The 26,295-nt window shown below is 48.7% G+C and overlaps 1 protein-coding gene across 4 annotated transcripts in view; it reads left to right on the top strand.

The window, feature by feature from the left end:
• Positions 1-26,295, top strand: part of thumpd2 (THUMP domain containing 2) — a 76,341-nt gene that overhangs the window by 26,332 nt on the left and 23,714 nt on the right. For all 4 annotated transcript variants that reach the window (XM_069887645.1, XM_069887644.1, XM_069887646.1 and 1 more), the window contains one exon: positions 24,342-24,419. In XM_069887645.1, coding sequence (XP_069743746.1) covers positions 24,342-24,419 — 78 coding nt within the window. The remainder of the gene's footprint in view (positions 1-24,341; positions 24,420-26,295) is intronic.

Genomic DNA, 26,295 nt, shown 5'->3' with positions numbered 1-26,295 from the left:
TCCTCCCTACCCCCAATGTCCAGTGTGAAAGTTTTGCCAGAGTTGCACAGGACCTTGTATGGGCCTTCATAAGGTCATTGGAGGGGGCAAGAATATGGGCCGCAACGGACGAATACAAAGTCTGCAGTTGATAAGTCCGTTGTCCATGGTATGAGGATGGGAGGAGTGCAAATGAGGCTAACCTGTCCCGTAGGTCCTGTAATGATGCTTTCCATTCAGTGCCTGAATCTCTGGACGGTGGGAAGAATTCGCCTGGCAGGGTTAGCGTGGCGCTGTAAACCAATTCCGCTGAAGATGCCTGTAAATCCTCTTTGGGTGCCGTCCTGATGCACAGTAGGATCCAGGGGAGGTCATCCACCCAATTAGGGCCATTTAAATGGGCCATGAGGGCTGACTTCATGTGGCGGTGGAAACACTATGAGTCCATTGGTCTGTGGGTGATAGGCAGTGATGTGGTGCAGCTTGATGCCCAGGAGCGTTGCAAGCTGTGTCCCCAGTGCCCTGGCGCAGGAATCAGTTGAGGTGTCCTTTAAAGGAATGACCTCTGCCACCTCATGGTGCAGTCTATTACTGTGAAGAGGTACCAGGCATCTCGGGAGATGGGCAACGGGCCCCACAATGTTGGCATGTATATGTTCAAACCGTCTCTTGGGAGGGTCGAACTGGTGGACTGTGGTCTTGACATGACAGTGGACTTTGGATGCCTGACACTTGCGAGCCATCTGCATGACTTGTTTTCTCAGGTCGTGCCACAGAAAGCTCTCTGCTACCATATGGGTTGTGATTTTATGGACGGGTGTGCAAGGTCGTGAGTGGCCTTGAAAACTTGGTGCCTTCATTCTGTGGCACTACCGGACACGGTGCGTCAGTGGAGACATCGCACAGGCGTGTGTCAGGGTTGTCCAGCAGACTGAGGCTTTGAAGTGGAGGCCGGTGATGGCCATGCAGAAGGCCTGCGTTCCCTTTTCCTCTTTTTGGGCCTGCATCATCTGGGTATAGTCCAGCCTGGGGGATAAGGACTGGATGTGGGGCCGGGAGAGTGTGTCGGCCACAACATTGTCCTTGCTGGAGAGGTGCGGGATATGACATTGTTGGCGCGCTAGGAGACCTAGGCCATGGCAGAGATGTGGGTGAGGGGCTTGTGGTCCATAAAAACAATGGCCTGCCCTCCAGGAAATACCAAAAGTGCCTGATAGCCAGGTAGAGTACCAGGAGCTCCCTATCGAATACGCTGTATTCAAGTTCAGGGGGGTGCAGGTGGTGGCTGAAAAAGGCCAGCAGCCTCCACTGACCTTCGAAGGATTGCTCAAGGACACCCCCGATGGCTGTTGCCGATGCGTCTGTGGTGAGTGCCATGGGTCCGTCTGATCTGCAATGAACCAGCAAGGTGGCATTGGCCAGGGAGTTCTTCGTCACAGTAAAACCTGCGTCAGCCTCCTCCGTCCCTGCTAGGTCTTGCTTTTGGCTGATATCATGGCGAACATTGGTCTCATGATGCGAGCCTCCCCTGGGATGAATCGGTTGTAGAAGTTAACCATTCCCGTGGAGGCCTTTGAGGGTGTCGAGGCGGGCGAACTGGCGTATGGCTGCGACCTTCTCTGCTGATGATGCCGCCCCGTTCGCGGTGATAATGTGGCCCAAGAACTGCATGGAGTCTTTCCCGAATTGGCACTTCGCCACGTTGACCATGAGTCCAAACTCTGACAGGCGGCATCTCTCTGCGGAGATGGTCCTTGCTTGTAATGAGTATGTCATCCAAGTAGATGAAGACAAAGCCCATGTCTCTGCCCACCACGTCCATCAAGCACTGAAAGGTTTGCGCCGCGTTCTTGAGACCAAAAGGCATGCGGAAGAATTTGAAAAGTCCAAAGGGGGTGACAATAGCCGTCTTGCCAATATCGTCCAGGTGGACTGGGATTTGGTGATATCCGCGCACCAAATCGACTTTGGAGAACACCTTCACACCGTGAAATCCTGAATGTGGGACTGGGTAGAGGTTGGATGTGGTGGAGTTGTTAAAGCAGGGGTAATCCCCACACGGCCGCCAACAGCCTGAGGACTTGGGGACATGCATGGACTGTTGGACCTGCGGTCTATGCCCAACTCTTGCAGCCGGGAAATTCCTCTTTGGCCAATTGCAACCTGGCTTTGGCATGAAGTGGGTCAGTATGTGGTGTAGCACCTCGTGCTGTGGCATGGTGGAAGTGAATTGCGGCCTGTGGATAGCCGGGAATTCATCCAGGATGCGGCTATATTCGTCCTTTGGGGCACTCACCATGGCCACGCTTGGGTTGTGGGCATTGGTAACTTTAAATTGGACAGTTTGAAAAGTCCAGGCATTCACTAGGTGCTTGGCTTTCATGTCCACCAGCAGGCTGTGCATCCAAAGGAAATCAGCACCGAAGAGCGATGTGCCCACAGCAGCTAGTGCGAAATTCCACCGAACTTCTCGTTGCCGAGCTGTATTTGCATGTTGTGCCTGCTGAAGGTTTTGACGGTGGAGTTGTTTGCCCTCAGAGGGTAGGGCCTCGTGGTCATGCTCGTGTCTCCAGTGCAGTTGATGGGATGACACTAAGTTCGGCACCCACGACAACCAGGAACTATCGGCCACTAACCTTATGCAGAAAGCTATTGATGTGACCAGCCACTGTGGCCATTAAGAGCGGCTGGCCTAGCCGTTTTCCAGAAACGAGTAGGGTTGTGTGCATTTTCATGCCTGTGCTCCCCAGCTTTGGTGATAAAAGCTCTAGTTAGTGTTTGGTGCCTCTGTTGGCTTGCTGGGGTGCGGTTGTTCCCAGTTGGGGTGGGGCGCGAAACCTAGTTCACGGTGGACTTGTTTTCATGTTTCGTTCGCCACAAGACATCTGCTCTGGCCGCGATCTTGCATAGGTCTGAGAAATCTTCATCAGCTTACAGCAGCTGTATCTCATCTGGCATCTGCTCCAAGAAAGCCTGCTCAAACATGAGGCACGACTTCTGGCCTTCTGCCAGTGCGAGCATTTAATCCATGAGGGCGGATGGTGCTATCTCCCAGGCTCTCTAGGTGCATGAGCTTAGCGAAAGTACTTAAGAGGAGCTGCTTGAGAGCTGGGTATTTACCTTCCTCCAGGGAGTCGTGTATCAGGTCATCCACTCTGGCTGCAGTCTCTTGGTCAAGGGCGCTGATGACGTGGTAGAATGTTGTCGAGTCAGAGGTGATCTGCCGGAGGTGGAATTGTGCTTCCGCTTACCTGAGCCTAGTGTGTAGGCGAAGCGTCCAGAAGGGCAGTAATTTCATAGCCACTGCTACAGTGGCCACGGTAGAGAGTCCAGAATTGTCTGAGCTCATCAGGGTCACCAACTGTAGCGGTAGCTATGAGGTGGAAACAAGAACAGAGACTACATGCTGAAGTCAGTTTCGTTTCCAACGGTTTATTTGAAAAATCGCCCACTGCACCTTATAAGGTAACAGTCAAGTCTCACCTCTGCGTTGGTGGTGACGTGACAACGCAGCCAAGCGCGCGTGCGCAGCCCCTCTGCCCACGAGGGAAGCAAATCCCAGCGGCGCCATCTTGACGTGGTTGCTCCGCTGCCACAGCCGTGACAAACACGGAGCCGGTTCACCTGCATTGCGATGTGCGCTGCCGCATCCTCTCCTTTTTTCTTGGTCTCAAATGTAGTGCCTCTCAGCACCATGGCCAATTGCCCACTGTTTGAGTTGAAAGGGAGTGCCAGTAAGCCAATTATTTGAATCTTAGGAGAATTGTCCCCGTCCACTTTTCATGCTTCACACTGATAGCAAAAGCATTTCATTAAAAGTGCAATTGAAGCTATTAATGGATGAATTGCTATTGGTGAGAATAATGGAACATTAAAAATAAATCACAGCACCACTGAAATCATTGATAGTTAGACAGCTTGATGATCAACACGATTTTCATGATTCCCAATGGCCATTTTTGACAACTTGCTGATATAAGATGTTATATCAGTTATGAATGATTGGAATGGGTGCTATAAATCATCAACTCTACCAGTTGAATTTAATAGATTCACTCATAAATATTTTTTCCATTATATTGTTTGACCTTGCTGTTAATGGTGCTTTATACAGAGTGGCATTGGAATACAAGAAAATCCCCTCCATGGAACTTGTTGGGAGATTAATGAATTCAGGAGATTGTTTATTGACAGAGCATTAATCCTATTTGAGATCCTGTAAAATAACATCGTGTGGACTTTTGAAGGAATGACATCTACTTGTCCCTGCAGTACAGAAATGTGCACATAAATTAAGATGGTTGGGTATAAAGCAGATTAGAAATACTGAAAGGTTTCCTTATTGCCTTGTCACTCATTTTAAATTATGTTTATTTACATAATCGTGCAATTTTTTTTCGGGGGTGGGGGGGAAACCTCAATGTATATTGTTGACCAAGATGGGAGGGCATTGAAAGGAGGACACTAACCTGGAAGGACATGTGAAATAAAGAATCAAATAAGATAAGCTTCATCATCAGAGCTACATATTTCCTGCCCTCTCCCACAAAGCTAAATCTGTGGTTTGGAGAGGACCCAGCATGTTCCCTTTGCACAGTTCTTGCTGCCCTCAAACACATTTTGGTTGGGTGCAATGTCAGTCTCACCCAAGGCCGATATTCCTGGCGACAGAATCAAATGCTGAGATGTCTAGCAGTTGAACTCAAAGATAAAAGAACTTTGCCGTCAAACACCCAGAAGCCAGACACCATTCCATGCCCATACCTTTCATCCGGGAGGGAATAAGTCACAGGACACACTCCTACTCACTCCGAAACATAGGCCTGTAGCCTACGCAGTACAACAAGTATGGAAGGAACACACACACACACACACACACAAGGAGTCAAAATTGAAGACTGCTTTATTGCACTGGCAGGTCTGCTTATATTGGCCCATGGCGCTGATGTCAAGGGCCCACAACATCAGAGTGTCGGCCAGCGTTCCCGCCAGAGTTCCCTGTCATCCCTCCGCGCAGTTGCCACCTTTGTTGGCCATTTTGCAGGCCAATTTGCTTCTCCATCCCGCAGGCCACTACACGAGCCCTCCCCCCCCCCCAAAGAACCAGTGACCGTGCCATTGTCTGTAGTCTTCAGTGGTCTAACCCTGGATCGCAGGGGCGGAGTGCAGAGCAGCTTATTACAGTCCACATATGCCAGTTTCAGGCGATCGATGGTAAATGTCTCCTCCTTACCACCAATGTTGAGGGCGAAGGGGGAACCATTGTCTCTAATGACCTTGTAGGATCCCTCGTAGGGTCATTATAATGGTGGTCTGTGTGTGCCCATTCTCACGAACACATACCGGCAAGTCCTTATGTCATTCGGGATGCAATCCTTGGGCTGGCCATGTGGTGGGGGTTGCCTAACCCAAGTTCCATCACAGGCTCTCGAGGTTTGCCGCATGGTCTTCCGGGCATTTATCGGGGGTGAGGAATTCCCTGGGGATGATTAAAGGTGCGCCGTAGACCACCTCCACCACTGAGGCATTGAAGTCCTCCTTTGGCATGGTGCAGATTCCCAGTAGGACCCAAGGCAGTTTGTCCACCCAGTTGGGACCCTTGAGCTGGGCCATCAAGGCTGCCTTGAGGTGCCTGTGGAAGCGCTCCAATAACCTGTTGGCCTGCAGATGATATGCTGTGGTATGGTGGAGCTGCATCCCCAGAAAGTTAACTAGTGCAGCCTAGAGCCTGGAGGTGAATTGTGCCCCCCCTCCAAGGTGAGATGCTCCAGGACTCTGAATCAGGACACCCACGTGTCAACGAGTGCTCTGGCACAGGTTTCAGTGGTGGTAGCAGCCAGCGGGTCTGCCTCTGGCCACATCGTGGAGAGGTCTTCTGTGGTCAGGAGGTATCTCACCCCATGGAAAACCAGTAACAGCCCCACTAATTCAATGTGCACGAGGCTGAATCTGTACCGCACTGGCTCAAAAGTCTTTGTGAGTGCTCTAGTGTGAACCTGTACTTTGTAGGACTGAAAGTTCATACAGGTATTGACCCACTGACTGACCTGTTTATGGAGGCCATTCCAGACAAATGTTGGCCACCACTTTCACCGTGGCACAGATGGCAGGGTGCGCCAGGTTGTGAATAGCCTCAAAAACCTGGCATCGCAGCTCCATGTGGCTGGGATGGTGAAGTGTGGGCTGCTAGTTACACAACAGTGTCAGGTGACCTGGGCCGACCGAGGCGTCTTCCACCCAGAGATGGCTGTCCTGCAAGTGGGGATCTCAGGGTCTTGTTGCTGTGCTTTGGTGAGGGCCAGGTAATCGATCTTTTGGGACAGAGAATGCATCGATTTGATCAGAGGGAGTAACAGAGCGTCGGCCACCACGTTGCTTTTCCCCGTGATATGTTGAATGTAGAGCACATCAAAAGAACCAAAGACTTGATCCAAACCAAGGCTTTTATTAACTAAAAGACTGGCGCATATCACAAGTAGGTCGACAAGTCCAGAGTGACCTGGTCTGGCTAGGAGCAATCCTTTAAGACCTGCCAGTAGGTGTGGCTACACTCTCAGCCAATCACAGTCATCCTACACTACAATCTGTACATATGTAAATATACACATTGGTGATAGAATCTGTACTATCACATTCACCCCTTCTTTGAGAACTGACCCCAGGGTGGATAGAGGTTAGGGGCTGTACCAGTCAGGGAGCCTGACCATCCAGCGTGACCACCGTGGCGCCGGGATTGGGGTCGCCGGAGTCGTGTCGCTGGCAGGCCTGTAGGGTGTGGCCACTGCTTCGCTCAATTCCCCAATGGCGTTGTCAACAGTCTCGCCTAAGCTGGTGGGATGGTGCTGGTCATGACCTGGGGGAGAAGGAATAGGGGGGAGGTTGGGTTAAAGGCACTGCTGTGCCTGATCCAGCTTGGGATAGATTCCTTACTGAGACTGTATCCTCCCGCTCGTCCGGGTACTCAACGTAGGCATAATGCGGGTTTGCAAGGAGCAGAGTCACTCAGTCAACCAAGGGGTCGTTCCAGACCTGGCGTTGTAAGAGGACCGGACTGGGAACAGTGAGCCACGCCGGTATGGTCGTTCCCGACTCGGATTTCCTCGGGAAAGAGAACATCCTTTCATGGGGGGTGGCATTGGTCGCGGTGCATAGCAGGGAGCAGATGGAGTGTAGGGCATTAGTGAGCATGTCCTGCCAGTGAGAGGTGGGGAGACCTTTGGTCCGGAGAGCAAGCGTAACCACTTTCCAGACAGTGGCATTCTCTCTTTCGACTTGCCCATTACCACATAGTTTATAGCTGGTGGTCCTGCTTGAAACAATACCACACTCCAGAAGGTACTGCCGCAGCTCTGCATTCATAAACGAGGACCCCTTGTCACTGTGGATGTAACTGGGGTACCCAAAGATGGCGAAGATGCTGTTCAGGGCCTCTATAACTGAGGAGGCAGTCATGTCGGAGCAGGGCACAGTAAACGGGAAGCGGGAATCCTCGTCGATGGCCGTAAGAATGTAGGTGTTACGGTTGGTCAATGGTAGGGGCCCCTTGAAGTCTACACTGAGACGCCCAAAGGGGCGGGTGGCTTTGATGACGTGGGTGTTCTCCGGACGGAAGAAGTAGGGCTTGCACTCATCGCATACCGGGCAGGCTCGGGTCATGGAGCAAATCTCCTCAACTGTGTAGGGCAGGTTGCGAGCTTTGACAAAGTGCGCGAACCTAGTGACCCCTGGATGACAGAGCTCCTCGTGGAGTTTCTGCAGCCTGTCCAGTTGTATGTTGGCGCAAGTCCCCCTAGAGAGCGCACTTGGTGGGTCGTTGAGTTTTCCTGGCCGATACAGTATGTCATAATTAAAGGTGGAGAGCTCGATTTTCCACCTGGTGATTTTGTCATTCTTGATCTTACCTCACTGGGTATTGCTAAACATGAAGGAGACCGTGCGTTGGTCGGTCAGCAGCGTAAAGCGCCTGTCAGTGAGGAAGTGTCTCCAACAACGTACTGCTTCGACTATGGCCTGGGCCTCCTACTCGACAGAGGAGTGTCGGCTCTCGGGACCCTGGAGGGTTCTGGAGAAGAAGGCTACCGGCCGGCCGTCCTGGTTCAAAGTGGCTGCCAGTGCAAAGTCGGACACATCGCTCTCGACTTGGAACGGAATGGACTCGTCAATGCCGTGCAACGTTGCAGCAGCGATGTCCGATTTGATGCAGTCGAAGGCCGCTCTGGCTTCGGTTGGCAGGGGGAAGGAGGTGGTCTTGATGAATGGCCATGCATTGTCAGCATAGTATGGAACCCATTGGGCACAGTAGGAGAAAAAGCCCAGGCAGCGTCTGAGTGCCTTCTGGGTGTGGGGGTGGGGGGGCAAGTCCATGAGGAGACGCATGCGGTCAGGGTTCATCATGACCATCCTGTTCTCCACCACACAACCCAGAATTGCGAGCCGAGTGGTCCGGAAGACACACTTGTCGAAATTATAGGTCAAGTTCAGCTGAGTTGCAGTCTGAAAAAATTTCTAAAGGTTGGCATCATGACCCTCCGTGTCATGGCCGCAGACGGTGACATTATCCAGATATGGGAAAGTAGCAGTCAGCCCATTCTGGTGCACCATCTGGTCCATTTCCCGCTAGAAGACCGCGACGCCATTTGTGACCTCAAAGGATACCCTGAGGAATTGATACAGCCACCCATTCGCTTCGAAGACCATGAAAAGTCGGTCTTCTCGGCGGATCGGGAGCTGATGATAGGCCGAACGTAAGTCAATGGTGGAAAATACACAGTATTGGGCGATCTGATTCACCACATGCGTGATCCGTGGAAGGGGGTACGCATTCAGAAGCGTGAAGCGGTTGATTGTCTGGCTGTAGTCAACCACCATCTGCGGCTTCTCCCTGTTTTTAACAACCACCACCTGGGCCCTCCATGGACTCGAGCTAGGTTCGATAATGCCCTCATCAAGCAGTCTGCGCACCTCGATTGTGATAAATTTCCTGTGTTCATAACTATATTGCCGGCTTTTGGTGGCCATAGGCTTCCAACCAGGGGCGAGATTTGCGTAAAGCGCTGGCGGAGCAACTCAGATGGTGGAGAGGCTACAGGTGAGGCCCCGGGGCGTGGGGGCAGGTGGCTCGGGCTGCCGCTAGCAGGAGTTTTCCGGGGTGGAGTGGTTACAGACAGAGAGCGGAATGTGAGGCCCCCCAAAGTGCAGGGAAACGGTTTGAAACTGGCACTGAAAATCCAGTCCCAGCAGTGCAAGGGTGCACAATTGGGGAAGGACTAATAGTTTGAAGTCTGTGAACGTGATGCCCTGGACTTTCAGGGTCGCCACGCAGTACCCCTTTACCCCAGTCGAGTGCGATCTGGTCGCCAATGAAATTCTCTGTGCAGTGCGGAGAATAGCCAGTCCACAACAGTGGGCCGGGTCTGGACGGATAAAACTGTCAGTTGACCCAGAGTCAAATAAGCAATTGGTATAGTGTCCATGCACTTTAATCAGTTGCATTGCTTTTGTGAGGGATTGGGAGAAGTCCGGGACGAGGGTTACTGATGCGGAGACTTGTAATGGGGACAGTGGAGTCCTGTGTGATGACGTCATGTAAACAGTTGGGCCTGTAAAGACAGCGTCAAGGAGTTGGTGTTGCTGCCTGCAGCCTGCTGGGGGTGTCGGCCAGCCAACGGTAAGTGTTGGGGGTTGCTGCTTGGCGTTGGCGGTGGGGCGATCAGAGGCGGCGGGTCCCCAGTCGGCAGCGTCAGTGGGTACCGGGTCGGCAGTGTCGGTCGTGGCAGCTTGTCCCTGGTCGGCAGCAGCAACGGGTCCCTGGTCGGCAGCAGCAGCGGATACCTGGTCAACTGCCTTGGTGGTGGCGGGTCCCCAGTCGGCAGCGGCGCGGTGGTGGGTCCCCAGACGGCAGCGGTGGCGGGTCCCTGGTCGGTAGCGGCGGCGGCCGTTGAGGTCGGGGCTGGGGCCTGGTCAGACGGTGCTTCGTGAGGTAGGGTGAACGTCATTGCGGCGAGGGTGGTTGTACCTTCCGCGTTTAGCGTCTGCCCCGTGACGTCAGGTGCTGCCGCGCGGTGTAGTCCTCGCTCTCATTGGACGAGAGCTCTGAGGAGCAAGTGTTTGAAATGGAGAGTGGTGATTGGGCTTCACACGAGGCACTGTGTTTGACGGCGACCATTTTGGAGCGACAGACTACAGCAAAGTGGCCATTTTTAAAGCACTTCTGGCACCTGGCTTTTCTCGCCGGGCACTAAGACCTGCTGTGCTTGTTCTTCCCACAAAAATAACACTTTGGGGTTGCATCGGGCAGTGTAGCGGTAGTAGTAGGGTAGAGGGACAGCATCCTACTCACATCAGAGTGTGGAATCCAGCCCCAAGAGTACATGTCCATACTTAAGACCGCAGCCTCATTCGTCTCTGCGATCCGGATCACGTCTATGTTTTCTCCCCCGTGCACTAGCAGGCGCTGCCTCACCTCATTTGATCGAACTCCGGCCACATAGGCATCCCGAATGAGATCGTCTGTGGTCTCCGCAGCAGTTCTGTCTGTTCAGGCACAGTCCCTGCCCATTGCCCTTAGTGCCTGAATATAAGCTCTATAGGACTCATTGGGCTGTTACCTCCTTGTAGCAAGTTTGTACTGAGCATAGACCCTGTTCACTGGTCGCTCGTAGAGCCCTTTCAGCACCTTCATGGCTGCGGCATAAATGGTCGCTTCCTGGACGCTCTGGTAGACTCTCGGGGACACCATACTCATCAACATTAGTAGTCGACGGCTGTCCTCTATCAAGGCAGGATCAGAGAGCTGTAAGTATGTTTCAAAGCATCTCACCCAGTGCTTAAGGACATTCGAGGCTGTAGCTGACTGTGGGTCGACGTCGAGGCATTCCAGTCGTAACATACGCTCCATCCCTTCAAAACCTTTTAGTTAATAAAATTGTAGAGCGCGTCGAAAAAACCAGACTTGTTGATCCAAACCAAAGCTTTTATTAACTAAAAGACAAGAACATATCACAAGTAGGTTGACCAGTCCAGAATCACCTGGTCTGGCTAGGAGCAATCCTTTAAGACCTGCCAGTAGGTGTGCACTAAAATCTGTACATATACACATTGGTGATAGAATCTGTACCTATTACATTGAATATCCATGGTAAATTCAGACATATAGGATAAGTGTCACTGCTGTTGGGCCATCCATGGGTCTGAGACCTTATGGAAGACTAAAGTCAGTGGCTTGTGGTCAGTAAATATCCTGAATTGCTGGCCTTCCAGGTACTGCCAGGTACAGCGCTAACAGCTCCCGGTTGAATGCGCAGTATTTGAGTTCTTCGGGGTGGAGGTGCCTGTTGAAAAACTCCAGGCCACTGGACCTCGATGAGTTGTTCTAGCATGTTCCTTACCGCTGTGCGGGAGGTGTCGACAGTTAGGGCGGTAGGTGCCTCCGGACTGGGGTGAACCAGGAGGGTGGCATTGGCTATCACGTTTTTGGCTCTCTGAAACACCCTGAAGATTCCTCGTCCCAAGCAATGTCTTTTGCTTTGCTGGTCATCAGCACAAAGATGTGTGACGTTGCTGGTATGAACCTGTGGTAAAAGTTTATCATACCAGAAAATTCCTGTAGTCCTTTCACCACGTGTGACATAACGAAGTGGACTGCCTGTTAATTCTGTGCCCCAGGAAGTCAATGGTGTCCAGACCGAACTGGCACTTAGCAAGGTTGAAGGTCAGCCCGAATTCGCTCAGCCTGGTGCACAGCTGTCTCAGGTGGACAGCGTGGTCTTTGCGGCTGCAGCTGGTGATGAGGACATTATCCAAATAGATGAACGCAAATGGGAGGTCCCGGTCCACTGTGTCCATCAGCTGCTGGAAAGTTTATGCCACATTCTTTAGACTGAAGGCCATGTGGAGGAATTCATACAAACCAAAGGGGTTATGATTGAAGTCTTGGGGCCGTCCTGCGGGTGAACTGGGATTTGGTGGTTCCTCCAGATGAGGTCCATCTTGGAGAACACCTGTGCCCATACAGGTTGGCAGCAAAGTCTTGGATGTGAGGCAGGGGGGTATCTGTCAGGCATGGTGGCCTCCTTGAGGCGGCGGTAGTCCCCGCATGGTCTCCAACCCCCTGCTGGTTTGGGCACCACGTGGAGGGGAGAGGCCCAGGGACTGTTGGAGCGCCACATAATCCCAAGCTCTTCCATCTTTTTGAACTCCTTCGCCAGGCCGAGTTTCTCATGCGGGAGTCAGCGGGGGTCCCTCGGTCAGTATGTGGTACCTTACCCCGTGCTTTGGCTCAGCCATAGAGAACTGTGGCACCACTATCAAGGGGAACTCCACTTGGATGCAGGTGAACTCATTGTCCAAGAGTGTTATAGAGTCTAAGTGGGAGGCGAGTAGCTTGACTTCCCCCAGAGGCAGATCCTGAAAGGTTCTGGCATGCACCAAGCTCTGTCTCTTGAGGTTGACCAGCAAGTGGTGGGCCCAAAGGAAATTGGCCCCCAGGAGTGATTGCGCCACTGCCACAAGGGTAGAGGTCCATATAAAACAGATATTGCTGAAACGAAGGGGGATGGTGTGGGTCCTGAAAGTTCGAATGCAGGAGCTGTTGGCTGCCCTCATTGTTGGGCCCTGTTTGCCGCAGCAGGTGTTGAGGCATGTGAGGGGTAGCATGCTTATCTCGGCGCCCGTGTCGACCAGGAAATGCCTGCCCAACAGTGAGTCCCAAATATGGAGGAGGCTATCGCATGGGCCAACTACCGCAGCCATCGATGACGGTTGGCCAAGGTGTTTCCCGGAAACCTGCAGGGTGGGCAGCATCGACAGGCCTCTGCATCCCTTCGCTGATGATGGTAGCATAGCTCTCCTGGGGTGTTCACATGCCTTTCTGTTGGCCTTGATCTCATCAGGGGCTGTTCGAGGGACTTTCTGATGTAGTCTGCCATGGTGCATGTCCTCCGAGGATTACTGAAGTCCTTGTCTGTGAGCAAGAGCTATATATTCTCAGGCAGCTGCTCCAAGAAGATCTGTTCAAAGTCCAGGCAAAGCTTGTGGCCGTCGGTTAACACGAACAACGTGCTCATTAGGGCGGACAGGGGCCCTGTCCCCCGATCCATCCATATGCAGCAATTGGGTGGCGCGCTCACGCTGGAAAAGCCTGAAAGTGTAGGTTTGTAGCTCTTTGAAGGCCATGTATTTTCCTTGCTCAGAGGCTTGCCGCTGTGTCCTGATCGAGGGCACTTACAACTTAGAAGTAGTGGGTGTCATCAGCAGTGATGCGGCGAAGCTGGAACTGGGTCTAGGTCTACTTGACACCCAGGACGTCAGGAGACTGCATGGATAGTCGCTGGTTCCGTTTGATCCATCATCTTTGGGTCCAACTGCCAGTTGGACCTATTGGGGTCACCAATATAGCGAACACACTACGAGGAGTCAAAGGAAGACGAACACAAGAGGAGTGAAAATCGAAGACTACTTAATTTCATCGGCAGCTCTCTTTATATGGCCTCCTAACGTCAGTGGCCCGCATCATAGGAGCGCCAACCTCAGGTTGGCTGGCGTTTCCACCAGAATTCCCCCTCTTCTCACCGAGCAGAGGTCACCTGAGACAACAGCCGGTATCACCCCCAGGTCTGCGCAGTCGCTGTGTTCCTTGGCCATTTTGCAGGCTGGTTCGAGTCTCTGTGCACAGGCCATTACAGGTCAACTGAACAGCTCTCAGCAGATTATCTTCATTATTGAGCTGACGGTTCCTTGGGAGAGTACCATGGATGAGGCGAAAAAACAGAAGACACTACGCTATACTAATTTTGCCATAAAAGAGAGGGGCTAGAAAGTTAGGGTGTGCCTTGTTGAAGTTGGTTGTTGAGGATTTGATGCCAAATCCATGACCAAGCTTCTGAGAAAAGTAGGAATCATAGGGAAGGCCCTCAGAAAGGCAATTAAATTCCTCTCTGATTCAGCTGAAACAAGCAGTAATTAGCTTTGGGTGAAAAGGGATCCTATCTGAGATCTGGACACACGCCCAGGTCTGATCAGCCTGAGGTGGACGTGCATGTATTTAAATGAGAATGGCATGTATTTAAAAGACCAAAACACTCAATGATACCAGGGAATATAACTGAAGATATGTCCAATACCAGTTAATATTCCCTGGTGGTCATCCTCCATTATTGTAATTAAGGCAACCCACCCTACTAACTATGAGAGAGGATCAATCTAACCAATGAATTCGCCCATCGTTATTGAATGAAGATCTACCGGGACCAATGCCTGAAGAGGGTGCACAAAATCAGTGAACCAGTGCGGACTTGAAAGGCCAACATGGCCTGTTTCCGCTCCATAAATGGTTATATGGTTAATTCTGAAACGTCAGGGATTGTAACATCTAGTTCTATAAATCAATTATAAAAATATCAATTTCATATTTCACGCCTGTTCTATTGAGTTTGTGAACAATGTCCACAGTATATTTTAATGTAATCTCTCATTGAGTTTTATCAAATTTCATATAATATATAAATTAAGTTGGTTGTAAATTTCAATCAACCAAATTATTTTATTGAACAAATAGTATTTTATTGATTTTAGAATTTAGATCTTATATTTTTCATACACAGGACAGAAATGTCATCAATAAGTCCAGTGTTTATTCCGCATCCTGATGCTTCTTAAAAAGGTGCTAGAATACTGCTTTCTTAATCTGTGCAGGAGAACGTTGTCTCCACAATGCTATGTGTTAACCAATTCCAGAATGTTAACCCAGTGATGAAGGAATGGTGATATATTTTTTGGTGAGGATGACCTCATGTTAGGGAAGTAAATGTACAGAAGATAATCTTCCCATGACTTTGATACAATATATGAAAGGTATTTTTAAAGAGCCCATGACAAGTTACTGTAATACTTTTTTTTTGCTGAATGTTACCACTACACAATTATTGAAGATGGACACAGAATTTCAAGATTCCAAGATTCCTTTGTCATAAAATAATACAGAAAATGTAATATTACATGAAAATTTATTTTGCCTATGTGACAGAGTATTTAGAGGTGGTTTGTGAGGAATTGTTAGAACAGGTTGCACACAAACATTTTAAAACACAGAATATTTGCAGGACTTTTGCAGAGTGCTTTTTTTAAAAAGAGCAACAAAGTTGCAGCATACAGCTTGCCTGGGAGAGCATGTGGTTTTTGTAGGCAGACAGAACAGTTTTGCTCTCAGAGAGGGAGGGTGTGAAACAGAGAGAAAGGAGACAGAAATCAGTTCCAGAAAGACAAAGCTGGCAAACTTTTAGAAGGCTGCCTGGTCAAAGGAGAAGACTGGCTGTCTGAAAGGTGACCTGAAAGAAGGAGGATCACCTGGAGAATCCTGAAGGGGGCAAGTTTCGGCAGCTAGACTGATTAAACAGGAATCAGGTGCGGATGTCCTGGAACAAAAGGAATCTCTCTCTGAAGACCAACAAGAACCCTCCTGAGTGGTAACCATTTGTCTGTTAAGCACCAAAGACTGGTGAACTTTGTTAATGCTAACAAAGTACAAGAATTGCCTGCAACCACTGAGATTGGACTGTGATCCAAAGAACTTTTCTAAGCCTATATACACATTACACACATAGTATTAGAGGGGGGGCTAAGTAAGATGATAGTAATGTTAAAGTTTAATTCTGTTTTCTTGTTCAAATATAATTAAAAACTACTTTTGTTTAAGTACCCCTTTGTTGTGGTGCATATCTATTGCTGTTGATTTTGAGGTCCTCTGGACTCTGAAACACCTGCCGTATTAGCATTGCCTGGTGCCCCTTACAGTAAGAGAAAGAGAAACAAAAGAGAGTCCCTTCAGAGACACTGAGTGTCCATGTATTTGCCTCTAGCACCTCCTGCAGCCTCTGCAACTGAAAAGACTCTTGCTCTATCCATTGACAACCCAAGCTCCAGATCCAAACCTCCGACATGATCAGGAAGCCATCAGCGCCCGAGGCTCTTCGGGAGCCCTTCTTGGCCTTGGTGCCCTCAGGAATCCGAGTTCCAATACCTGGTTTCCACGAGTCAGACTCCAGCAGCCCGCAGCCTGCGCAAATCCTTGAGCTGAAAGATGCCAGCAGCCCAGAGCCTGTGAGGTTCCTTCAAGCTTTGAACCCTTTGCTGGTCCGCTGCCACAGTGGTCATCACACTGTTGGATCATCCCCTTTGCTTCTTCTTCTCGGGTGGGGGGGGGGGGGAGAGTGTTCTCCCCTTTTCTGGTGCCTGAACCTGTCTGCTGTTCCCCTGGAGTCAACGACCCCTCATGGCCACTGCCGACAACAGGCGCTGTCATATTAGGCACAGAGCCAGAAGTTGTAGGATTTTAATTAAAAACACCATCAACTCCTTTTATTAGCTGTTTAAACCCTTTACAGACCGTCAACATTAGGACTGGGCCGTTGGACCCTGCTTAGCAGTGCTGTTCTCCGCTCTCCTGGATCATTACCAGCAGCTCTGACAGCAGTCCCATTATTTTTTTTATGGGCCAGGATGGCATTAATCACTTTGTGTGTTCTTGAAATGGTACTTATCAGGGTAAGCGTATAGCATTCTGTATAATACGGAGTCCTCTATATAATGAACAGAATTTGGAGAGACCGGAATATCAAACTCTGTGTCCACTATGTTGAGCAACGATGATCCTGGGGATCATTCTTGAAAAACGTTTGCTTTGCCGTCACGAGGTACAAATATTACTTGCTATTTCTGTAAGAGCTAAGTGTTGTGTGAAACCTCCTAAATATGGTTATGAACATTACCAAAAGTATTATATATGACCCGATGAGTTGTGAGTAAAATGGGGCAGTAAATATGTCCACTTCTAAAGACATGAGAAACCAGATGCTGGATTTGTTATTGATGAAATGTCATTAATGAAACAGCTGAAAATAGTGGAGTTTGGGGTACATTCCTGAGGAACTCTTGAAAAGATCTGGACTGAAATACTTGTTGGCTTCCACCAAGAACAAACATCTTTTGAGTTAGACATGTCTCCAGTCTCCAGAAGAAGTTTTCTTCTGATGCACAATTATTTGAATTTTATTGGAGCTCCATGATCTTTCCATTGACTAAATGCTGTCGCAATGTCAAAAGCAATTGGTTCTCCTTAGTTCTGGAAGTGTCTTCTGTTTATATATAGCAGCATTATCTGGAGCCAAGTAGTTTTCGTGACAAATAATGGTCACGTTATGAAAGTTGAATTTTGCTAGTGTTGGATTGCTGTTTCACTAAATTTTCTGAGTATAGGCTGGTGAATCTGGATTAAATTTGGCCTATCTTTTGTGAGTCGGACAGACATGTGCATTGCTAAACATCTGGGTCAATGCTGTTTGTAGCAGTCATTATGAAGTAGCTTCAATAGGAACGCAATTGTAGGATGCCGAAACAGCATTTGGCCCAACTCATTGATGTGCTCTTTTTCAGCCTCCTTGCATTGTTTTTCTCATCAGTATGAAGTTCTGTTCCCTTTTCCATTTGTATAGCATGCCCTTAAATGTAACTTGTTTTGGTCCCTCCTGTGATTGGAAATTCCACGTTCTCACACCTTTTGGGTAAAGATGTATTTGGATTTCTTAGTGATTTTTCACATGTATGGGCTCCTATTATGCTCTTCACCCTTTAATTCTCATTCTTATAAATGCGTACATTAGCTATTTGCCATTCCCTCAGGACAGTTTTATACAATAAAAAAATAAATACATCTGATAATGCTCTACTCTCCCTTGTAAAGTCTGTGGAGGCAATGCATCTTCTTTTTGTCTTTTAAATGCATTTGTTACTCTTCATACAATGTCATTCCCTCCTGTGAACATTCAAGCAAAATAATTTCTGCCATCTCATTTCTGGCAGCTATATTAGTGATCCTGTACAAATTCTGTGCTCTTGCAATACTCGGTGCTTCTTGTGTTCAAAAGTGGGGTTCAAAATTGATACTGATCTATCAGCTGGCATTCTGGGGGTAGTTTGTATTGTTTATTGCCACATGTATCAAGTTATGGTGACAATTATTGTTTTGCATACTGTCAAGAGGGGACAACTTCAGGATTTAAGGGCACCCATTTAAAACAGGAATTTCTTTAGCCAGAGAATGGTGAATCTCTGGAATTTGTGACCACAGGCGGCTGTGGAAGCCGTCGTTGGGTGTATTTAAGGAAGAGATTGATAGGTATCTGAATAGCCAGAGTATCAAGGGTTATAGAAAGAAGACAGGAGAGTGGGGCTGAGTGCTGCTATAAATAAACAGTTCATGATAGAATGGCAGAGCAGACTCAATGGGCCGAATGTTCTATCCAGACAAGTCAACCCATACAAGTTCAACAGATAATGTAAAAGTAAAGCAAAAGTGTAGAATGTAGCATTACTGAGAGAAGCACAGTTAAAACTATCCAAAGACCTGGTAATGAGCTGAGGTTAACTTGTTCATGGAATTAGTTAATGTTGATGATTACCTAGGTCACAACCTGTTTACCCATGCATGATGGATCAGTTTTGATGGAAAAAGTAAAATGCCAATAATCTACTATCCGATTGTTTGCTAATCTCAGTGGTTAGTCATTTAGTTTGCTCATTGGTCCAGCACATGAGCCAGGAATCCGCTGCACATGCCTGGACCAGAGTCTGGACCATCAGCCAGAGTCCAAATTGAAGACTGCTCAATTATCTAGAAACTCTGATAGTCCAGCATTGCATTGACTGATTCTAGGATGTTGGATTATCTGAGTGTTACTGTGATACAGGAGTATAGTGTGGATTGAGGATGGTAATTTGACCACTCTGTCTGGAACCTGGTGGGAATGTGGCTTATGGACCTCTCTGTCTGGCATCTGATGGGAATGTGGCTTGCGAAGGGGTATGTGACCTCTCCATCTGGAACCTAGCCGAAAGTCACATCACCTTAAGGTAAAGCCTTGCCCACAGGTTAGCACACACCTGGTCATTGGCCTCTTTAATTTCCTCATTGATACTTAGGCCAGACTCTCCAGCTGATGGCACTATAAAGTCATCTGCCTCTTTTCTTATAGGTTGAACTTGAGCTCTACTCCAGGTTGGGAACTGTGGGCAACGCTATAGTATTGTGTGTCTAGAAATTACTGTCCCTAGTTTAGTTCAGACAAGAGTCGTGCCTGCTAGAGATATCAAGGGGTGGTGGGTTTTGTATGTTGAGACTTGATTGTATGGTTTTCTGTCTGCAAGTGGTTGCGAGTGTGTCGTTGAATTCAGCAAGCATATGTGTTCGTGTATCTTTTACTCCTATTGCGACTCCCCAATTCATGTAAATAAATAAAAACAACTTTAACCAGCCAGGTTCAGATTCGTTGCTCTTGGGACCCATCAAATCGGTTTCACACGCACAACAAGGAGTCTGGCAGGTTGGCTGAAAGGAATGATTCTGTTAGCAGTTCTTGCACAGCTAGTCGGCGTGGCGGCCCGCTGCCACTGTGATTGAGCCAGCGCTTCAGGTGGCAAGTGCAACCAAAGGCCAGCAGCCCACACAGCGGCACTGGCCACAACAAGCAAACTGGCAGGTAAATGACAAGGACAGCTTAAAGGCCAACGACCTCCAAAATGGCACTGGCCTTGCTGCGCAACCAACAGACAGGGACAGCGTGCGGGGAAGAAGGGCATTGTTATGCAGAAAAGTACCCACGCGCGGGAACCCTCTTTTTGTTATGCATGTTGTGACATCAGCCAAAGGGGACCATGGTGGGAACAGTGCAAGTATAAAAGTCAGGCCTGAGCCCTAATAAAACTCAGAGCTGAACCTGACAAAACTACGTATGCGTGTCTTCTTTCAAGTAGTGCACGACTAAAATTGGTGACCCCGACGGTTTAGACTGCATCTAAACTGAGTGATGAGCGAACAGGCAGCAGTCAACACGGTCTCACTTAAACTACCGGCCTTATGGACGAATCAACCACATGTATAGTTTGACCAGGTTGAGGCACAGTTCCAGCACTCATGAAAGAGATGCTGGCCCTCCTGGGCAAACACGAGCTCTGCATCATGTTTGAGCAGGCATTCCTGGAGCAACTGTCTGAGGATATCCAACTGCTTCTGGCTGATGCAGATTTCAGCAATCCCCGAAAAGTCAAAGCACAAGTGGACATTTTGTGGAAACAGAAGAGAGTATGCTCGGCGTCGGTGGGGCTCATCACTAAACCCCGCAGCCAGACCCATGCAGAACCGCCAAGGGAACAGCAGCCCCCCAGAGAAGGTGATCCAGCTGACCAGAGATGGGGCGCAGACCCCACTGGTGCAAGCTGCCATGCACGGTTCAGAAAAATGCCGGGCCAGCCCGTCACTAAAGGCCATGACGGCTGGTTACCGAGACAGCCTCTTGTACATTTGCCAGTCTAGATGACACTTCCTCGTGGACACAGGAACAGAGGTCAGCATCCTGCCCCCATTGGGACAGGACACAAGGAACAGACAGTTGGGCCCCTGAGGACTCCCAACAACAGCACGATTCGGACTTATGGTTACCCCCAAGGCCCAACTGCAGTTGGAAAGCAGCCTCTTCACATGGGTGTTCACGCTGGCCACAGTAGAACAGCCGCTCCTCAGGGTCCACGCCAAGACTTTTCAAACCTTCCCCCTCAAAGACGCCAGGCTCCCAGCACTCCACCTAGACTCCATACAGAGATTGGACAACAAATATGGCAAGGTCCTGACCGAGTTCCCTGCAGTGATCACTCCCCAATTCACCACGGTGATGCCCTGACATTGAGTACAGCACCACATCCTGACCCAGGGCCTGCCACTTCACGCAAGGGGCAAGACGCCTTCCTCCAGAGAAGCTTCTACTGGTAAAGGAGGAATTCAGGAAGCTGGAGAAGCTCAGCATCATACAGTGGTCAGACAGCCCATGGGCTTCTCCCCTGCATGTGGTACCCAAAGCAAATGGGGGCCAGAGACCATGTGGCGACTACTGCTGGCTCATTGAGGCCACAACATCAGATTGGTAGCCCCGCCACACATCCAGGACCTCGCGGCTAACCTGCCCAGGGCAAAGATCTTCTCCAAGGTGGACTTTGTCTGGGAGCATCATCAGCTCCCAGTACACCCAGATGATATCCCCAAGACTGCCACCATCACCCCATTTGGACACTTCAAATTCCTCCAAATGCCTTTCTGGCTAAAGAACGCCGCTCAGACCTTCCAGTGACTCATGGACACAGTGAGCCAAGACCTGGATGACACCTTCATGTACCTGGACAACATCCTGGTGGCGAGCAGAAACCAACAGGAGCATATGATGCACCTCCGTAATCTCTATACCCAACTGAGCGAGTTCAGCCTGATGATCAACCCAGCCAAATGCCAGTTTGAATTGGAGGTCATCGACTTCCTGGGCCACAGAAAAACCAGGGAAGGAGCTACACTGCTACCCAGTAAAGTGGAGGACATCCAGAGGTTTCCCAGATTCAACACAACCAAGGGACTTCAGGAGTTCATGGGGATGATCAATTTCTATCACAGGTTCATCCCCTCAGCTGCCCGGATTGTGCAGCCCTTGTTTTCCTGGATGGCAGGCAAGGCAAAGGACATCACCTGGGACGAGGAGTCAACTAAAGCCTTCATGAAGGCCAAGGAAGCTCTGGCGGATGCTGCTCTCCTGGCATATTCCCATGTCAGACACTCTAATGGCCCTGATGGTGGATGCCTCAGGAATGATGGTCAGTGGAGTTCTAGAGCAGAAGATCGAAGGAAGTCGGTGGCCCCTGGCTTTCTTCAGCAAACATGTGCGGCCTCCAGAACTAAACCGGGACGAGAGAGCTACTGGTACTGTATTTGGCCATCCACCACTTCAGGTACTTCCTAGAGGACAGGTCCTTCACAGCTTTCACAGATCACAAGTCCTGACTTTTGCCTTGACTAAAATCTCAGACCCCTGGTCAGCCCGCCAGCAACGACACCTGTCTTACATCTCGGAGTACACCACAGATATAAGGTACATCTCCAACAAGGACAATGTGGTGGCCAATGCACTGTCCAGGCAAAGTATCCCCATGCTGTCAAGGGGAGTGGACTTCGTGGCACTGGCAGAGGCACAGCAGGAAGATGAGGAATGCCCCCCAATACAGGACTGCCATATCCGGACTGCAGCCCCGACATCCCAGTTGGCAAAGGTAACACCACCCTCCTGTGCGATATGGCCACTGGTCAGATCAGACCCATCGTCCCGGCAGTTTGGAGACAACAGGTTTTCGACTCCATCATGGACCGGCTCATCCATCCATCAGGACCATGATCTGGCTGGTGGCCAGCAAATACACGGATTGCAGTAACAGGTCAGCGGGTGGGTGAAGGTGTGCATGTAGTGCCAAACAACCAAGGTACAGCAGCACACCAAGACCCCACCTCACCACTTCGAGCCCCCAGCCACATGGGCAAAGTAGGACCCTTGCCGGTATTCTAGGGTTTCCGCTATCTGTTCACAATGGTCGACCGATTCACCAAGTGGCCAGAAGCAGTCTTGCTGGCAGACACGTCCACGAGCTTGTGCGCCAGGGCCCTTATCTCGTTACCATCCCACATCACATTCAACAGAGGGGTTCAGCTCACTTCCAGTCTGTGATCTGACCTCACCACCCTGTGGGGGCCGAGCTGCATCACACAACAGCTTACCACCTACAGTCCAATGGGTTGGTGGAGCGCTTCCACCAGCACCTCAAAACCACACTCATGACCAGACTCGAAGGATCCAACTGGGTAGACGAGCTTCATGGGTGCTGTTGGGCATCCACATGGCACCCAAGGAGGACCTCAACAACTTTTAAGCCGAACTCGTCTATGGAGCTCCACTGGTGGTCATTGGAGAATTCGTACCATCCCCAGGTGGACAGCAGGACGACTCTGCAGCATTCCTCAGCAGGCTAAGGGAAAGAGTTGGCAACCTGGCCCCAATTCCACTTTCCAGGCATGGACACTTGAAGGCCAACATATCCAAAGACCTGCAGGACGATGAGTATGTTTTCATTCGCAGGGATCCACATTGTCCACCGCTTCAGAGGCCATATGAGGGTCTGTTCCAGCTCATCCGCAACAATGGGGCCATGTTCGAGCTGGAGGTCAGAGGCAAGACGGAGGTCTTCACCACAGACAGGCTGAAGCTGGCACATCTGGACCCAGCTCGCCCAGTTGAGACACCAGCACCACGCCGAAGAGGTAGGTCACCGAAGGCTGCCGAGACTTTGGCTCCGGGCACCAAGGACAATACTGCCGGTTCTGGGGGAGGGGTCATGTGGTGGCCTGCCATCGCGGCAATCCAGGCGGCAAGCACAACCAAAGGCAAGCAGCCTGTGCAGTGGCACTGGCCACAAAAAGTGAACCAGCAGCTGAATGGCAAGGGCAGCTTAAAGGCCAGTGACCCCAAAATGGCGTTGGCCTTGCTGCGCAGCCAACAGACAGGGACAGCGCATGGGGAAGAAGGGAATTGTTATGAAGAAAAGTACCTGTGCACAGGAAACCCATTTTTGTTATGCAAGTTGTGACTATCAGCCAAGGGATCCATGGCAGGAACGGTCCAAGTATAAAAGTCGGGCCTGAGCCCTAAGACTCAGAGCTGAACCTGACTGCACTGTGTTGTATGTGTGTCTTCTTTCGAGTACTGCGCAGCTATATCTGTTCCTTTTTTTTCTCTTGTTCCAATTATTGGTGAAATGCACAAATTTAATTTTTAATGTACTTTAATGTAGCCATTTTGTTGCAGATGAATCACTTGTCCAGCAATTCAGGCACAACTACATTGCTATGAATTTGATGTCACCTTCACACCGCATTGGAGAAACTCACAGGGTATACCTTTTCAGCAAGATCGTTTAGAACTGGAATTATGCAAGAGCATTTAATATACAGGTCGAGTAGCCCTTATCTGAAATGCATGGGACCAGATGTTCCCAATTTTTGAATAATGTGTTTAATAATTGATCTCTTTTTACAAAAGAAGATAAATGCAGCACCAATTACTAGTAATTCTGCTGGATGGCAAAAACACAGTGAATAATGCATGTAGGTCTGGCGGTGACAATGGTTGGTAACAAACTGGCACCCACTTGTGCCATCGTGTCGGTGCTCAAAAAGTTTCAGATTTTGGAGCATTAATAGATTTCAGAACTTTAACTCTAATTGCTTCAGAGTTGGTGAAATTGTCCAAATGTGAATTGCAGCCAAGTTACTTAATCTCCCAAACAAATGTATCTATAAAGTTGTCTTTATTCAGTGAAAATAATGTAATTTAATACATTTTCAGAGTCGAAGCAAGTGCATTTTAGAACAGCCGAGAACTTGGTCTCATTTGTAAATGGCCTTTCCTAGGGAAATGAATCAATTATCCACTGAAATTGTTTTTCCACAGGAGGTAGGAAGAGCAATTGGGATTGGACTCTGCAAAGAGATGGGTTGGAAAGCTGAACTAAGGAACCCTATGCTGGAGGTAAGAGGTGGAGGAGAGTGCAGGTTTGTGGATCTGTGGTAATAATAAAGATGTTTAAAGTTCAGATTTCAAGGAAAACTTTCTATGGAATTATTACATCTTTTACTTAATTGTGTGACCTTTTTCTTTTTTGCTCTATTTTTCACCAAGCCACTTGTGAACCTGTAGGGGTCATTTACTGCATTCAGTACTCCCAATGTGGCTTCTTCTACATGGAGGAGGTTGGATGCAGACTAGCAGATTGTTTTATGGAGTGAAATAAAGAAAATGGAACGCTTCACGAATTTGCATTCGCTCTGTCAACTGCAACAGCAAAGACCTCCCACTGGCCAACGTTTTAATTCCTCGCCATGTCTATCCATGGCCTTGCCAATCGAAGGCCACTCACAAATTTCTTGGCAGTCTACAACCAGACATCAATAACATTGACTTCTCTGATTTGTGTTAACCCCTGCCCTGTGTCTCTCTCTCTTTCTCTATCCTTCTTGTCTACTTTCCTCCAGCTCCCACCTGTTTCATGATTTCTCCCATCACTTCTCTGCTTTTTCTCTCTTCTAGCCTCTATCCTTCTTGTCTACTTTCCTCCAGCTCCCACCTGTTTCATGATTTCTCCCATCACTTCTCTGCTTTTTCTCTCTTCTACCCTCCCAAATATCCACCTGCTACCTCTTAACTGTTAGCCTGTGCCCTTCCTCTTCACCTCTCTTCCCACCTTTTCATTCAGAAATCTTCCTTTTTTTTCCTTATTCCTAATGAAGGGCTCAGACCTGAAATATTGGTTTCCCTATGGACGCCATGTGTCCTGTTGAGTTTCTCCAGCACTTTTATAAATTTAATACAGTTCAAGAAAGTCTGCTCTCTTCCAAAGAACACAACCCCTGTCTATCCAGTCTTAACTGATTTTGTTTGTAATTTATTGCTGCACCCTAAGAAGTAGAATATGAAATAACTTCAAGTAAAGAATTATGTGTTTTGTGGAGACCTGTTGATGGTAGAATTTGGAGCAGTAAATAATCTGCTGGGGAACAGCAGATCAAACAGCATCAGGTAGGAGAAAAAGAATTGTCAGTGATTTGGGCTGCAACACTTCATGTGATCATTCAAAAGAATACAGTTTGATTATGATTATTAATTTATTGGCCAAAGTATTAGGGCTGGTTTGATAAAATTTACATCACTTTAAAAAGTAATCCTTCAAGTGTTGACAAAGAGCAAAAAAAAAACTACAAAAGGAGGAATCTCAAAACCAGAAAATGTTGGAAATATTCAGGTCAGACAACATCCTTGGAGAGAGAACCAAGTTCATACTTCAGGCTGATGATCTTTCAGCTGGTCGGGGACTCTTTATCTCTCTCCACACCTGTCTTCCGAGCATTCAAGAAGTTCTGCCTTTGTTTCATGTAAATATAAAATCTCCAAAATCAGAATGCATTTAATAATTTAATGTCTTAATTTCAGCTGAATGAGGTTAGAATTTTATTAAATTCATTCATCTTCGTTTCAGAATGTAATCTAGAATGAAATATATACCCAGTACTTTCATCAGGGGTTCTCCTGTCAGAATAAAAAATGTTCTTGGGTTGCAAATGTTCAGCTTCATAGCTCAATAATAAAATGTGTTGAAGTTGACTGGAAATGTACTGGAAACAACCAAGTACATCAGCATGTAAAAGAAAACAGATTGATTTACATTCTAGGAGCAAATCTCTCTTGGATATTCCAATTTTACGGAGAAGTGATTTCCCCTATTGGTTACTGTCAGCAACATCTATTTTACAGAACTGGTAACTTTGGCGCTGATGACAGGGTTTTGTATTTCTATTCACAATATTCCATATTTGGATCTTCCTATTCTGCCCAGATCTCTGATTGTAGA

Source organism: Narcine bancroftii, chromosome 6, assembly GCF_036971445.1.
Source record: "Narcine bancroftii isolate sNarBan1 chromosome 6, sNarBan1.hap1, whole genome shotgun sequence".
In the NCBI taxonomy this organism is placed as follows: Eukaryota; Metazoa; Chordata; class Chondrichthyes; order Torpediniformes; family Narcinidae; genus Narcine; species Narcine bancroftii.
Note: the sequence above shows the minus strand (reverse complement) of the source record. Positions and strands in the feature narration are given on the sequence as shown.